General features: G+C 37.6%; 1 protein-coding gene across 1 annotated transcript in view; it reads left to right on the top strand.

Annotated features, from left to right (window-relative positions):
* Positions 1–17,628, top strand: part of ZNF608 (zinc finger protein 608) — an 80,882-nt gene that overhangs the window by 30,028 nt on the left and 33,226 nt on the right. Inside the window, exon 2 of the mRNA XM_010084562.1 lies at positions 5,698–5,953. Within this exon, the coding sequence (XP_010082864.1) occupies positions 5,698–5,953 (256 nt within the window). The remainder of the gene's footprint in view (positions 1–5,697; positions 5,954–17,628) is intronic.

Consider the following 17,628-nt stretch of genomic DNA (forward strand, 5'->3'; position numbering starts at 1 on the left):
CTCATCCAAACTGCAACATTCATAAAACATAATAATATTTTTTAAATTATTCTTGAACATAGGTTTTTAAGTCTAAAATTTGGGTGAAATTTAGGCAGTCTGAATCTCCTTCATCCTTCTTTTGTATTCAAGCTCTTGTGATTCTCAACTAAGTTGACCAAAGTAAGTAACTTCATAGTACCTCCTGTACTTTCTTGAATTTTGAATGTAGAGTTTGTAGTAGATATGTCTTTCCTGTGACCAAAATTATTTTCCACATCCATGTCTTGTAGTATTTCTTTCGTATTTTCCAAGTGTGCCCTTCATGGCACTGACCTTTTCTTTTAACAATTTAATGTAGAACATTTGTTTGTCAAAAATGCCATTATTAGATAATAAGCATGAGTTTTAATACATAAAATATCTTGAGGTAATTAACAGTATTTGAGAGGTATAATTAAATCCTTCTAATCTCTAGTTCATTTAAGAAAAAAAAATATCAGTTTGGTTAAGTATGGTGTCAGAATACTTCTGAGCGGCCTCTTCTGTGAATTTAGATGCATGAAATACTGAGTCAAGATTAAACTGAGATTTTTAAGATTAAATGGAGGTTTTTAATGAGGCAATTTCTGTTACATGGTAGAATAAAAAGGAATAGTTTTATTTTTTAGGTGCGTACATTCTATGTGGGGTGAGGTTTGTAGCAAGAAGATATTCAAAGATCAATGAGATGTCTAGAAATGCAGACACACTCCTGAGCACACATTTTTTCCGTCTCACATTCCCCCACATTTGTTTTCTGCCAAAGTAGTTTCACTGATTTTGTTAGAATTACTTCTGATTTATGATGCTGTTAATGAGATTAGAATGAGGTCTTCTAGGGTCACTGTTGCTTTAGGAAATGAAGGTAGGAGCAAGCATGCTTTATATAAAAACAAGGAATCTCCCTGTCCTCTGAAAATCTAGGGAGAGCTATTTGGAGAAAGCAAAACTTCCATATAGGGCTGAATTCCTTGATTTCCTGTTTTTCATTTCAGGCATAGTCATTCTGTGAAGTATTCATTAATAACTATAAAGAACCTGTCAATGTCAGTTTCAAGGTTGGAGGTTTCTTATTAATTTTAGTCTTTATGTTGGTGTCTTTTTTAAGGAAGGATTTAGTTTTGAAAAGGGTCAGTCTTTGTTTTTTAGGTATATCCCATAATAGGATTCGGATCTTCTTTCCCCATTACTTCTACTAGTGCAGACATTCCCACTGGGAATGCTTACAGTAGATTTTTTTTTCTCAATTTAAAAAGCAGTGCTTTCTTGGAAGGGTTTACCCTGAGCTTTAAAGCTGTTCCTGTGCCTTTTTCCAGGCTGTATATTGGTAGAGGGATTAAATGGCTTTTGGTGTGTACATTTCAAAATCACGTGGTGGGTGATGCTGCAGTACTGTAGGACCCCATTTGGTCTTAGATTGGTAGACTATGTCGTCATTGAGATGTATCTTCAAAGATATGCCTTCATTAATGAGGCAGAACTACGCATACATTCATAGTTACACATGTGGTTGCACACTTCAGGTTCCATCGTGTGGCCTGGCTGCATGGCAGCTATTTTCTAGTTTGCATTTTGTGATTTATGGCAGAAACATTTCACAGTTAAGACAGACACCCTCTGAAAGTTTTCAAAGTTGAAATGAAATACATAGATACAGAATATGTCCACCTGATAATGTGATCAAAAGCTATCTGTTTAAATTTCTGTGCAAAGTGATTTTATTTTGAATACTACTGTAAATCTGCTTCCGTCAGACTAGTACCATATCAAATAGGGCCATAAGTGATCCTGGTGTCTCACTCTTCTTTCATTCGGGTGAGTTTTCCACAGGAGTACATAAGAGGCTGTGTCTCGTGAAGAGACAGGAATGGCAATGTGATGTGGCTGATGGCACTAGTATAATGTTGGGCACTCTCTGATCTGCGAGGTGCCCTGAAATCTCTGTACCTTCTTCTGTGAGCTCAGCATTACCCACTGAAATATCTCCTGGTTGTCAGGAAATTGTGTATGACAGACACAAAACATTAGTTTTCAGACATAATTTTAGAAGGTTACACGGCATCAGGAAGATGGGTTTTGATGAGCAGAACTTAATTCCAACCTGTGAAGTGCCTGAGTAAGTAAAGAAGAACCCTGTTTATTAGGAAGTCTTGGCTATTTCTAGTTAGGGTGATACCTTCTCTCTTTTTCATACCCTCTTTGTCACGCTGTCTAATGTCATGCAGCCCACAATATTTTGTGTTGTCATGTTTGGATAGAGGAGCACTTGGTGGAGCACTGACTACCTTGCTTGGCAGGCATTCTTTCTTTTCTGTGAGCTTTCTGCTACTAAGAACTGTAGCTCTCTGATACACTCAAACACTTGGCAATGGAAAGCTGCCATGAATAACACTCCAGCTTTGTAGCCTTTGTCACTAATCAGCTTTCAAAAGCTCTTGGAATTAGGTGAATGAAGAAAATATTGCTTGAATATTTCTGTCTTTTCTGGAGCCCTTTGAATGCGTGTATAAAGAGAGCATCTATGTAAATAACCTTCCTCAGATTTGGATTTTCATTCTCATATTGGAATCTCTTGTGTGATAAACAGCAAGGCTACTGCTCAGTATGTGCCAACACCTGGGAATAATAATGAAAAAATAACAGTGAGAAACTGCAGAGCATCTGTTCTTGACATTAACTTTCCTCAGTTTGACAGACTGCCACCACCAGATGTTAGACTTGTGTGCCTTTTTTTCCACTGGAGACGGTGGCCTTCCTGCCTCTCTCTTTGCCTGTAATAGTTTACATCAGTGCCCTGTAGAGAATTCATGAAAACAATTGTGTCACCACAATGATGGCTAAGAACCACCGCTTTGCTGTGCTGACATTACACTTATCAAACAAGATGGGGTAATTTTAAAACACGGAAAACTGGAGGAATATTTAAACTCAGCGTATCTTTTTCTTATGAGTAAGGTCATATTTGTGCAATGAACATGAACCTCAGGAACACTAAATGTCCATTTAATTCTCGACCACAGGCTTAGTCTATTAATTCTTGACCACAGGCTTAGTGTTTTAATTCACAGAGCAACAGCCCCTTTTACTGCAATAGCCACTCTTTGGCCTTGTCCTGTGTGAGTGTTTCTAGTGAAAAACACGAACATTTATTAGCAGGTCTAAATAAACCAGAACTGAGTACAAATATTTGTAACAAAGAACTTAATAGGGTACACTGTCAGATCGGTGCTTCCTTTAGCTCCCCCTCACTGTTTACAATACTTAGAAAATGGAAGACACATCTCCCAATTTAGTCTACATTAATTTAAAACATTGTCTAGTTTAGTATGATAATAGCAAACATTTTGTTTTTTCTCTGTCTTTCTGATGAGTGTGTTTTATGGAAGCATGATGTTGTCTGTGTAGTAGGAGGTTTTGCACAGCTTTACAGAACACCATGTAAACTGTCAAACAGGCCGTTCATCAGCATTTCTTGGTTTTATAAAGGGGTGTGGCTTAGCTTTTCTAAAGCACTGGGCTCCATTTAACTGACAGTTACTGATCCTGGTTCTTTTCTGTCTTCAAATAGGATACATTAAGAGCTCCTGCATTATGCCTGGGGTACATATTGACCCTTTTTCATTCACAGAGCCCCATTACGCAGCCGGTGCTAGGGAGCAGGGCTGCGTGCCATCCAACTGGCACACTTGGCATCAGCCAGCCAGAATCTATATAGCGTAGAATCAGTGCCTTCACATGCTAGGCATACACGATTATGGTTTTAGGTTATGCTTACTATGAGATATTGCAAGTAACAGCTGCTGTTGGGGGTCAGTTGATATTTGACTTGCCTGTGTGCATTCAGGCGTGCTCTGCAAAGCATTCTTGCAAGTGCTTTGACTCTGCAATTGGCGATGGCATAAGGAGAAGAATAAAGACATCATTGCTTGACTGCATTGTTTTTATGCCACAGGAACTCTGCTCTACTTAGCAGAGTTTTGCTGTTACCGGTTTTTTACTCATAATGGATATTTTTAGTACTCAAGCTTTACTTTTTTGCCTTTTTTTTTTTTACTTTGTTCTATCTCTAACATGAAGATTATTTTAGTCCTAAATAAAAAGAACCCCACCAAAAATGAGGAAGAGTTTTCAGAAGAATATGGATATAGGTCTCTCCTTTCTCCTCCCTACTTCTAGTGTAATTTAGATCAGAATCCAGGCTGGTCATGCAAAGATAATACAAAACATTTTTGTTAAATATTTAGCACACTTAAGCCCTCTGTGTGCACAATTACAAGTGTTGTCTCTCAGTTTGTATGTGTGAATGATGCTTAAAGCAAAATAATTGTTAAAAGGGCCAATTGTAACAATTGTTACATTTTTAAAAGAAGTTCTTTTTAATTTTAGACTTACATTTTATTTTCACATTGTGAAAAGTGCCATGTGATGAAGTGAACTGATCTATGGTACAAAGGATATATAATAGAAGGATATTACTCTTTAGTCCTTTCTTCTCTTTGTATGTCCATTTGCCAACTTGTCTTTAAAAGAAAGCAAAATTTACTTTGATCTACATTAAAATACATTTGAACAAAACCTAGATGACAATGTATAGTGAGTCATTATGTCTCTTCTGTTGAGTCTTCTTACAGGGTCCAAAATTAAAAACAGTGTAGACTTAAAGATGTTTGATCATCTATTTGAAAGCAGCTAGAAAGCAGCTATTTTTTAAAAAATCGTTGAATTGAAGAATGATTTCTTTTGTGATATCTATGATCCAGTGGGCCAAATAAGCATGAATTTTAGGTAGTTTAGCTATTTGAGTGGCCCCACTCATATTCTCATTTAGCTATCTTTTATATGACAAAGGACCTTATGGACGCAGTAAAACACTGAGAACCCTCAGCCCAAATCTTTAGACAGAAAATCTGCTATTGGGTATATTGGAAGTCATATGCAAAAGATAACTTCTTCAGTTCATATATAGATATTGTCTCTGTCTGAAGTGTCTGTGTACAGACTGATTGTCTGGTGAGTTGTATTCTTCCAAATATGCATTTTGGAAACCCTGAGAAATTAGATGGTTTGGATAAATTCTTGTAAAAGTCCTCGTCTGTTATTTCAAGTAGAAAGATGTAAATGTTATCTGTAAGCTGTTAGGTGAGTGATCTTAATGTGTTTTACATGATTGGATGACAAGAGATTATATTCGATGCCATATGGGTATTAGAACTGTTCCAAGTGCTAATTTCTCTTACGATTCACATGAAAAAAATGGCATTTATATGTCTTTGTTCTGTCTTTATAAATGTTTTTCTTTAAATAGAAAATGAAGTTCCCAGTTTGCAAAATTAATTTCCATCCACAAATGAGCCTCTGTCAGTGCCAAGAAAAAAAGTGTCCTTAATCCTTGTTTTGAAAATTTATTATTTCATAGTAACAGTCTGTGACAACAGGGAATAGTCTTGTAGAAACTTAGCAATTTGCCTTTTTTAGCACGATCGATATTTCTGTACTTATTTTTCATGTGCAGGATTTTGGCTGATGTAAAAAAAAAATTAAACTCATAAGACTGAAATTACCCGTGATACACCAAATTCCTGCATACACAGATGCAGTCTCAGCAAACTGGGCTTTTTGAAAAAAAAAATAAAAATCTCACAGCACCATTATAGTAAGTTTGTCTGTTGTTTTCAGGTTGATCCCCTGTTTACAGTGCCTGCACCTCCACCTCCGATTTCCAGCAGTATCACACCTCAGATTCTGCCTTCCTACTTTTCCCCATCTTCATCCAATATTGCAGCACCAGTCGAGCAGCTTTTGGTACGGACTCGTTCAGTGGGTGTAAATACTTGCGAGGTTGGAGTAGTAACAGAACCTGAATGCCTTGGACCCTGTGAGCCTGGGACCAGCGTGAACTTGGAAGGAATTGTGTGGCATGAAACTGAAGAAGGTAAATTGTTTTTTCCATTAGGTTTGTCTGTGAGATATGTTAACGAGGAGGAGACTTTGCTGTATCTGCGTGGGTGCTAACTAAGGGTTTGCTAATTTGTTGGGACACCATTATGTACAGTGGCAGTCACAGCTTTATAGCTCAGCTAGTGAGTTTGTATTATAAAAACAAATGGCAGCTTTTTTGTTATTTAAGCAAGTGTATGTTCCAAATGACCTACTGTGTAACCTCGGTTAACAACAGAATTGTTTTCTATTGCTATATTGAGAAAAGCATATAAAGAAATAGCTAATAGAATAGCATAAATGTGATACATACATTTACATCCTGAGGGGGGGTATATGTGATGGGAGTGGATGTATGAATAGTTTAGCTGGAAATTTAGAAAGCTGAATGTTTTGGAATCCAGACTCTATGATCAAAAATGCCACCATTATGTAACAATAGAAGCCCCAGAGATCCTGCAGAAATTCAGTTTGATGTGATTATTGTTTGCATTTTGGTTATTTGAAACATGCTTTAAGAGGAAAGCATTCTTGCTAGAAGAGAAGTGTTCCATCTGGTGAAGAAGTGCTATCTAAACCAGAATGATTTCTTTAATATCCTTTGAAGGCATTTGGCCAAGTAGGAGTGCTGGAGAGCTTTGGGGAATACTAAACGTTGATTTGCTGTGATTTAGAACAAAGCAAGTAGGAAGAGGATTATGCTGTGATATGCAGATTTTTCCATTTTTGTTTTCAAAAGCTCATTATTAAAATACCAGCTTTCTCCTGAGAGTGCTAAAAATACTGCATGTGTACACTAAACTTCTGCATTTTTTTGTTTAATGATAGTAGATTTCTCCAGTTACAGCTGCTTGAGAGTCTTCCTGTGATTGTTCTTATGTTTGTTTTGAGGGTTATTTAATTTTTAGTGATCTACCTCCCTCAACAGTGAAAACAAGATTATTTACAAAAGGATATAATGAAAGAATACAGCAGTGCATTGCTTCATCATAAATTCTGACATCCTTCAGACATACACACAACAGCATTTGGTCCTTTGCAGTGATATATAAGACCTCACCAAAGTGCTCTACACTGTCCTCTCAAAAATCAATAGAGTCAGATTTACTTGCTTTTATATGCTTTAATCCATCCATCTTTCTCTCTGTGTATGTCTGCAAGAAGATTCATAAGGTAGATTGATCTTTTAGATTGTTTTTAAAGCACAGTATAAATTCTGTTTTAAAATATCCCTGCAGAGATAACTGCCCTTAGCAGCTCCAATCTTCCTTGACTGGCCTGTATTAACCAGAGTTGGAATGTGTGGGCGTTAACTGTGTTGACATGAAAGAGCAGTAGCTGTTAATAGTGTTTATTCTTGCTGAATAAACTAAACTTCTGACCCCCACTGAATTTAAGAAGCCTGCCTTGTTAAAAGTTTGGCACCAGACATGAAGTATTAAAAAAGTGCATTCTGGTCAGGATGACATTCCATTTACCAGTTTCTCAGCACTCTTCTGGTTTAAAACCTTTTGTTATTTGATAGAAATTAACTCTGTTAACCTTTTCCCAGTTTGTCTAAAACAATTTTCTGGAACAACTCAGAGTTCAGTGACGGCATGTTTGAGTGAAACGGTTTTGAATGTGCCTTTTTTCACAGTTTAACAAATACTGTTCGGCAACACTACAGCTAGGAGTGAGTACAATAATAGATTAAATGGGATTTTAAAGTGCTCCAGAAGTATAGTTAGAATGCAGATTAAGAGACTGAAGATAATTTATATTATTTCATATTGTATGGTTTGTACTATACTCTTTGTGTTTTATTGTTTCGGACAGACCCTGCTGACTGAAGAAAATATAATAAATTTTACTCTGTTTTTACCAGTGTTCACAATCAACACTGTATTACGAAAAATGAGTTCCTAATGATTATTTTTGCATGTTAATTAAGTTCTGATGTTTGGGGTACACATATATGTATGTAGTTGTTTTCAAATTTTCTGATGTTCATGAAAGCAGCTATATAGCAGTTTGCTTGAAGCTATTTCTGCCAAATTTTAGAAAACAGGGTGGCAGATGGGTCTTCTAGTTGTCTTTAACAGAAGGAAGATTATCAGATACTAATTTTCTCTAGTTATGATTTTGACTTTAATTAGGCCAGAATATGACCTTTGCTAAATTGATGTAAATCCAGAACACTCTAACTGAAATCTTCATAATTGGTGACATCTAAAACATCTTGATGTTCATAATGACCAACTCAAACAGAAATTTATTTTGTGATGCCCATATGTTTCTTTTGTATTCACTCCCTTCACTGCTTTCCAAAAGCGTGCAAACTGACATTTATTTAACTGCCTGTGTATCTGATGGCTTTTTAATGTAAAACAATTCTAAGAAGCTAAGCTATGAAAATTTCTGACCTTGGCTTGTGTTTTGAGATATTTTAATTATTTTGTATCTGATTAAGCCACTCTGTGATATGAGTTTGAGGTGAGTACAATAGGCTGGTAGGGTGTCTGCACACTCTATGGCATATGGGAACTATAAACCAAATGTGCTGCTGAGCAGCCTTCATATGCTGCAGCAACTAGCTGTGCGAATACAAATACGGAAAGGATGTGATGATCACAGTTATTAGAAAGAGAATAGTGGAGTGAGTAGAGAAGGATGAAATCAGACCGTTTATGTAGAAAACATTATTAAACGTAATATGTGTGTTATAGAGGAGAAGGTGTATACTTGAGAATTCATGTTTTGAATGTTTTTGGTATCTGAAATAACCAGTTTTATTTTAGGAATGCTAAATAAGTTGTCACATTCTGTTGTATTGGTTCTTCAAGGTCAAAAAAAAAGGATGATGCTTGGTTTTATTAGTCATATTTTTAAGATAATCACTCCAAAGAGGGAAAAAAGCAGCACTGGATTTCAGATAAAACTGTGTCAGATCAAAGACAGTGTTGTTGCTACAGCTTTTTTCATTTATTCTATGCCAGTCTATTCAGTTGACTTGATCAGCAAATTTAATAAATCAGACTGTTTTTCCCAGAGTGTTTCAATCATAAGAGTGTAGAGGGAAGCTATCATCTGAAGTCTGTCAACCTTTATTACAGTGTTTTGTAGCTAACCATAGCTGGTTACTCATATAATTGACTGAGACTGCTGGTTATCACATAGGCATTTGTCAGTTGCACTACTAGGTTGTTTAGTGTTTTAATTTCTACATTTGTGTGCTGTAGGCATTTTCATGTGTGTAATTACCTTATTTGGATATTACTTGATAATGTGTCCAAAGTGGTGTTAATGGCAGTAGAAACAAATACTGAAGGAACTAGTTGAGGCTACCTTGTAGTAGTGGGATGAGAAATGGTTATCAGCAGCTCAACCTGAAAGTTGGCAGCTGATGTAGGTATTTGACACCAGAAACTACCATGCAGTAACAGTACAATACAAGTCCTTCATAAAAAGCAGCTTGGTAGTGTTATTGGAATGAATTCTTTTATTGTTTGGTTGCTTCTTCTGATGCTCTGGGAAACAGACACTCAAAGTCTGTATTTCTATGCCGAGAAGTAAGGTTTATCTAGAATCAGGTACTTGCTAAATTGTGTAATTATCTTCTGGGAAAACAGTTTTGAAGAGAGAAGTAACGTTTCTCACTGCCTGGAGGAAATAAAAATAACCCAGAAAAAAGGGAAACCACCAACCAACTTTCTAAATTGCTTAGAGCTTGCTTTTTTGTTTAGTTTCTCACACACAGTTGCCCTGAGTCATGTCCTGGTTTTGGTTCGGCATCTAGTAGTAGTTTGCCTTTAGTTGTGGGAAGCACTAGTTCTGATGATGTCTTGTTTCCTTGAAAACTCTGTAGGAGACAGCCATCCATCACCATGCTGCCTTTGTGTGCAGAACAAGCTGTCTACATGCGGCATTGGAGTTCTTGCATTGCTGCACTGACATTCTTCTTTGTGCAGTTCGGGTACAACTTGCTGAGTTGTATTTTTTAAAGTGTCAGGGTTAGCTTGTTGGTTTTTATAAGTTGAGATTAGTTGCCAAATGTAAGAAATAGGAATCTTCTAGATTGTGAAAATCTGATGGGATCATCTGCAGGGGGTTACAGATTTAAACTAGCATCAGTTCTTACACTATTTTGCAAAGATTTTCAGAAGAAAGGAGAATGCTTAGGTGACAAAGAGGCATACTAGTATTTGTTGTGTGTGGGTTGCCCAGCCTGCCAGATTCGCAGATAACATGCATAGATGTTGTTTTGGAAACATACCTGTTGCACGGAGCTGACATAGATTCGTTCCCGCCTTAGTATGTAGTGTTAGTTTTGCAAAAACTGTTTTAAAAGAACAGTCTGTTCTAATTGTCTGTGGTTATATATGTGTTTGTACATGTGTGTATAAGTAGGGGTGTATATATGTCCATAGAAATAGAAGAATGAGTAGTCTGCCTCTGATTCCTCTTAGCATTTTTGTGGTTTAACAACCACATTTTCCTGCTTTCACAAATACAAAGGCATGATGAAAGAATGAAACCTGTCATGTTGAAAGCTGAGTCAAATATGTAAGTAAACAAATGCAAAAATTAGATATTTTTAAAAAAATCTGTTGTATCAAAGAACATTGCAGTAATCCAGAGAAATTCAGCTAAACACGATTAAATCACACTGTAGTCTTGAGTTCAGGCAAGGTTTATAGCGAGAGGTAATATCCTTTATTAAACCAAGTGATAAGGTTGTAAAAAACGGGTAAGCTTTCAGACCAGGAGCATTTATATTCTGTCCTTTCTCTGTGATGTAGACCATTGACTTGCTGAATGCAGGAAGCAGTGGTTTGGTTGTTAACCACCGTACGCAGTTCAGAATTGAAAGACAGTGGGTATTTTTATAGGAGAGAAGCATAAAGATATCGATTGCTCAAAAATCAGGTTTTGTTATGTCCATGTTACAGAGAAGCAGTTTTAAAGGAGTTCGGGAGATTGTACTTGGGGATGTACATAGACTATTCTGAGAAAAGTTCTAAGAGTTTGATGTTACAGGATTCGGACTGTGAGAGGGATTTATCTGTAGGTACACTGGAGTTTGTTGGGTCTGAGGGGCCTTTTTGATCACCTCAACAGTTTCTCTGACCTTACCAGTGTATGCACTTGTTTAGGGACATACATTCAGACATTGTCCTGTAACTGGCTTCTGCAGTGTTTCTTGTGGATTTGTTTGAAACACAGGGTGTTGGCCAGGGTTTGAGGCAAGGGGTGGGCTAGACGGCCTGCTTGGTCAAAAGCACTATGGCAGTAATGTAATTTTGATCTATTTTATTGCTGTAACACAAGATGTTTGTGCTGAGAGAACCAAAAAGAGAACTGTTTTTGACTGAATCATTGAATCATTTAGATTGGAAAAGACCTTTAAGATCATCGAGTCCAGCCATAAGCCTAACACTACCAAACCCTCCCACCTCTAAACCATGGCCCTAAGCACCACATCTACAGATCCTTTAAATACCTCCAGGGATGGTGACTCAACCACTTCCCTGGGGACCCTGTTCCAATGTTTGATAACCCTTTCGGTGGATAAATTTTTCCTAATATTCAATCTAAACATCCCCTGGTGCAACTTGTGCCCATTTCCTCTTGTCCTATTGCTTGTTACTTGGGAAAAGAGACTGACAGCCACCTCACTACAACCTACTTTCAGGTAGTTGTAGAGAGTGGTAAGGTCTCCCCTCAAACTCCTCTTCTCCAGGCTAAACAACACAAGTTCCCTCAGCCCTTCCTCATAGGACACTGTTGCACACAACCATCAATTTCCCTATTAGACAACTACTTGTGGTCTATTTGATACTGTTTTTATCTAAAATAAATGAAGCACACAGTAATTTTAGAGACAAACCCACCTGTATCCACAGAAGCCCCTTAAAATGTTTTTAAACCATTGGGACTGGCTCTTAATGAACCATGTGTACACGGTTGAGTTGATGTGGCCTTAATGTGTTGCCATGAATCAGCTGGGCTACGATAACCAAACCTTTGCAGGCTCTTTGTTCACAGCAAACAGTAGATAAATCATGTCAGTATAAACCTTCTCAATGAAGGAGAAATGCAAAATAGGTTATGGATGTTCCCTGCTGGCAGAGCTATATGTCAGATGGAAGATATTTTGACCTATTTAGTTCTGATTCTTTTACAATGCACTCCTTTTTCCGGAAATGTTCAGTTAGTCATTCATTTAAACAGCAAGTTAACTTTCAAGCTGTTTGTCTAGGTAATGGAAAGCACCACAGATTAGTGAAGATCTGTAACAGAAAAAAAAAAAAAAATAGGTGCAAACAGAACTGCTGCTAATTTCCAGGCTTTCTTAATGCAGACTTGAAGACTGCAGATGACCACTGGAAATAAAGCACTTAACGAAATTTGTGTGAAGATGCTGTGAAGTGTTAAATTTGGTATTTAAATGTCAGCATTCCTCATTGAGCATATACACACTGCAGGGCCTAACCAGTGCTAGTCCTACAACATTTTTATAGAGAGGCTGTACGTATCTATTGTATGGAGGGATGTGTGATTTGTTTACTGCCTAGTGTATGTCTTTTTGCTGCACTCTCACGGATACAGATGTAGTGCTAAGCAAAGCATAGCCACACTACAGTTGCAATAATTGACCAAAAATATCCAAAGAGCGTTATTTAGTTAGGGTAGTAACGGCCAGTGTATCTAAAGGGATCTGCCAAGTGCCACATTTTACAGCTCAGTGAAAAGGCTAGGTGCAACTGTCGTGCTATAACCTAAGGCAGAGAAAAAAAAAAAAACTTAACAAATCCCAGACAGTGCTTACATAAAAAGCTGTATATTGCCAGACTGCTACAGAGGAAGACTGGAAGACTCCCTGCGCTGCTTGTGCGTACATAGAAAATTATCCCTTTTACAAACAAGCATATTGGGGCAGGGAGGGTGCATAAAAAAAAGGAAGGAGGATAGTTGAGATTGGAAACATTTGCTTGTAGCTATTTGAATGTGAAACCGAGCCTGCTCAAGCAGTGAGGTTATGAACACTGAAGGAGTTCCTTTAAGAAAAGCAACGGTTTGGAGCATTTGCTACTCAAAAGCAAAATCTCAATAGCAGCAGATTGCTTAGAAGTTCCAATACAAAGTACTTGCAACATGCGGTGTTTAGATTTGTAGATAGCAGGGGGCAGACATGACTGCTAATGAAGAAAGTGTGTATGCGTGCAAGGGTTTTCTTGCTAAATAAATACCACTGGAGTAAGGAATTAAAGCAAAACCGAAATGGTATCTTTAACTGGTGTGGTTCAGCGATTAAACCACTTATTTAAAGATGTTTTCAGTCATTCTTATTTTGTACATAGTTTAACTAGTTAGGACAAGCTGTGGTCTTCTAGTTCCTAAATATTGCTTGTCTTCTGCAGTGATGAATGAGATGTTCTCTTGATTGCTGGACTCTATGTTGTTACTAATACAGATGAATATCAATTTAATAAAATAATATTATTTTTTTCTGTGTTTCAGGCTACATAGCCAAAAGCTGCTTTTTGCATTGGGACTAACTTGCCTGTATAAGATCAGTGGCTGGCCTAACATCCAGCTTTTAATTTTTTAGAATCAGTGGAAACTTACAGTTTGTCACCCTGAGGGCATATTCATAATTCTTTCCAGTTATTACTTATGTAGTAGTAACTAGCTACTAGTCTGGAACTCTTGGTGACAAGAGGCAATCCAAAAAGCAGAAGGAAAACCTCAATTTAAAACTTTTGAACAGAGAAAAATTCTTTGGCCTTCAGGGTTACTAAAAGATTACAGCTTATATTTTGTTCTAAAAGAGAGACAGGAAAGGTAGAGGTTGAGGGTGAAAACAAAGAGTATCAAAAAAGAAAAGCTCAAGGGAAATAGCTTTCTTGATTTAGACTGAAAAACTAGGTCTAGATTTATTAAAGCTAGTGTTGCAACGGAAACCATGATTGAGGTTCATCAATTTTATATCCCCAAATGCTATGAGATTTAGGGGAAAAAAACTCAAGAGTGTCTGGAATAAAAAACAAAAGGCCTGTATTAGAGCACTTTGCCTTAATGCTGGTTTTTTTTTTTGGGGGGGGGGAGTGGGTTTTCTTTTTAAAGAGTATCAACTAAAGCAGAAACACTATGTCCATCAAAAAATTAAAACTAGTTTGTATTTACTAGCTGCAAATTTAGATCTAGAAGAATTTTAAAAGGGATATATCAATGGAAATAAAAGGCCATAGGATTAATTTTTAAGGGCAGAATTTACTGCCTTTGTTAAAGATCTAATAAAAATAAAAAAAAGAATATTTAAGAAAAGCCTTCTTTCACTATACTTCTTGGTTGTTTTGATATATGTCAGTTACCTGTTAAGCTTAGTTGGGAAGTTTACTAGGGCTTTTCTTGGGATGATATTTTAGTGTATTTAAGTGATTTTGTTTTGTTTGTTTTTTGTTGTTGTTGTTTCTATGTGAGCGTTAACAGGCAGATCAAGCCATTTGCTTTTTTCCCCCGAGTGACTTAGCCAATAGTATAAAGATCTCCATTAATGGAGCTGAAGTTGGTTGTCAGTAGACAGCAATTCTGTAGCTGGTCCCTAACACCAAGGACAAGTGTTGTGGAAAATTGGTTTCAAGCAGGAGCAGTTCCAGATGAATCTCCAGTTAATATAGAGGTGTTTTTTTTCCCCAGTCACTTAAAACTTCTGCATTTAAGTAGGTTGAAACAAGTAATTACATTTTACTGCATGTTTACTTTCCCCTACAGTGACTGAACCTGTGCTTCTCAACCTTGCATTCATATAGAGCTGGTTTTTGTGGATCTTTCAAAGCCTTAGGCTATTTTGACCCCCACTAGTTGGGAGATTTTAGAAACAGAAAGAAGAGTCTAAGGTTTCACTGAAGGAGCTGTTTTCCTTAGGAAGAGAGAAGATGATGTCAGTTTATAGCACAGTGTGACTTCTAATGTGTGTTATGGGGGTTTTTTTTTTAAAAAGCTTGATTTTTAGGTTGTTCCCTACAGTTTTTTTAAAGTTCTGAATGTTATGATTGTAGGTTCTGTGGTTTCTGAGAAAGTTTTGCCATGAATTCATATTTGCTTCTTGAGATACTTTTTTCAAACCACTACCAGTGGCAATGAAGCCAGAGCAAGTTTGTCTGCATCCAAGCCAGTTTTATCCAGAACAACCGCTGTCTATTGGTAGATTTCATTTATCTTCAGAGTAAGAAGTATCACTGATTGCAAGACTGAGCAGTTAAAACAAAAAAAGAATTAAAAATCATTGATCCTGGGTTGCAACAATTCACAGCTAGTGACCTGTATCTAGATGTGATACAGCCTTGAACCTAAGGCCAGTGGAAGCTACTGAATGAAAAGCAGATAATTTACCTGAATTCTGAAAGAGAGGATGGCTTTTCAGCACAGTCTGCACACACTTGAAAAAGCCTTTCATTTTTATGTTGTCGTATAAAGGAAAGAAAATATTTACTTTGGTAGTGTTACAAAAATCAAGAATTCAGTATTTTTAAGCAGGTCAGACCTGTGTGACTTAAGTGTCAGTATTGTTTAGTTCTTTGACAGTAGCCATTTCTGAGCTTTTTCAACTTTCTGGGACTGGAAGATCTGGGGTTTGAAACATAGTGACATAGTACTTTGTTTCTTATTAAATTGGCCAGTCAGAGTTTGTTGAAAACAGGTTTAACTGGGGAAGTGTTCTAACATAGTTCTGGTGGGGAGAGAGCAGGCGGCAGCGAAGTTGTGCTTGCAGGTCTTGGGGGAAGGCTGAGGTACCACCACAGTCAGAGCGACGGAGGCGTTCACTGAATTGCCTGAGTTTTCTGCCAGTCTGGTTCTTCTGGAAACTTACTGCAACAAAACCTCACATCCTATTTGAGAGCTGTCTCCTAGATTTTGTGTGTGTGTCTCAAAAGCTGCGCAGACTGCTTTCTTCGAATTTTCCATTCTCCAGCACTTGAAGTTCTGACAGCCTGAGCAGCTGTGCTGTTACACTGCAGTAGGGCTTCTTGCTGACCAGGAAAACTGCAGACGCCAGCGGACGTGAAGAGGGTTCTGAATGACCACACCTCCCATGCAAACACCTTCCAGTTGAGTGGGAATTAAGTTGTGCAGCATTTTAGTAATTTATTTCATGATACTCAGTCTGGAGGTTTTTCCACAAGAACTGATAGGCAGTTTCTCCCTCAGATAAAGATGAACGGTGGCACAGAGGTTCGGATTTACCAACTGATGGAGTATTTTTATGAAACATGAACGGCTAATGCCGTTTCTTCTTATCTTATTCTGCCTGTGTGAGTGGCACATGAAATCCGTAAAAATAAGGGAGGAGAGGGGGACTCTTGAGAGGCAGGAGTAAATCTGTGCTTGGTTTTGCTTGAAGGAGGCAGGTGGTGATTGGGTTACAAATGGTTCTGTTGGTCTAGACAAGCGTGTAGCAGGAAATAACTTAGAGAAAATGTTTTTGTATCCCCAAAGTGTTATCTTCAAGGAGCACAGTTAGTAATGGTGTTGTGAAAAGAAACCTCTGTTTGGACAGACAACTTGATGTAGGCAAAGCTGCTAATTTGTTTTCAGCTTCAAGGAGATTTAGAGCCTTTGCATCCTTGGCAGTAACACACAATGTAATTGTTTCCCTTGTCCTTAATCTTCAGTCTAGCTGCATTGGCTTAGTCTATCTAGGAAGGGCTGGAATGTTGACGGAATTAGCTGCACCAGCGCGCTTCTCCTAACAGGAGAGGAGAAGTGACTCTGGCACCCTTCTGACCTTCTAGTGTTTGAAGAGAACATTCACTGTTCTTTTCATGGTTACAACTAGTCCCAGAAACCCTTTTGCACAGAAAGGAGAACAAATGGTTAGGTATGAAAAGGAGATGACAGAATTAATGTTCGCAATGTTACTCGGTTATTAGGGGCTCTCTGTAAATAACAGCTTTGCTTTCATCTATTTTCTGCCTCTTTCTTCCACAAAAGTAATTTTGTAACCCTACAATTTTTAAATACTTTAAAAAACCTAACTGTGCACCGGGAGATTTGCTTGCATTCCTATTATTCAGTTTGGCAATGTTTGTGGGCAGCAGCTGCTTACACTTTTGGAATATGTGCCATTAGCATACCACTGGTATAAACCTAGCTCAATTCACCAAAAATACAATCTTCAGAGAAGGGATATAGCATATCATTGAGCAATTAAGTTATTTAGTCAATTCAGTGGTTAAACTTGGGTCAGCTTTGAAGGGTAAATTTCATTGCTGGGATGCATTCTTGGCTATGAATGAATGCATGAATAAGCTTTCTTTGAACCTTAAGATGCACAATAGACACAATAACTCTTGAGTTGAACTCTTGAGAGTGGGCTGATTTGTGGGCAGCTGTTGGAAGTGCTCGTAGTAAAATATTTTTTTCATCTGTGTAGAAACCTGTAGTATATTAATTACTGTATACCATTGCAATGGTAGACAGACAAAAGCTGTGCAAGTCTTTACTAGGGATTTTTAATTTATAGATTAAAAGACAAAGTAATGATTTTGACATGGTACCCTGCCATCAACTGAGAATCACTTGTCAGGGCTCCAGCAGACAAATAGCTGAAGGCGTTACTGACCTCAACTGCTCAGCCAGTTGATCTGTGTAAATTACCTCCCATTTAGCAGAGGCAACAGCAGG

Source organism: Pterocles gutturalis, unplaced genomic scaffold (genome assembly GCF_000699245.1).
Source record: "Pterocles gutturalis isolate BGI_N339 unplaced genomic scaffold, ASM69924v1 scaffold2175, whole genome shotgun sequence".
Lineage (NCBI taxonomy): Eukaryota > Metazoa > Chordata > Aves > Pterocliformes > Pteroclidae > Pterocles > Pterocles gutturalis.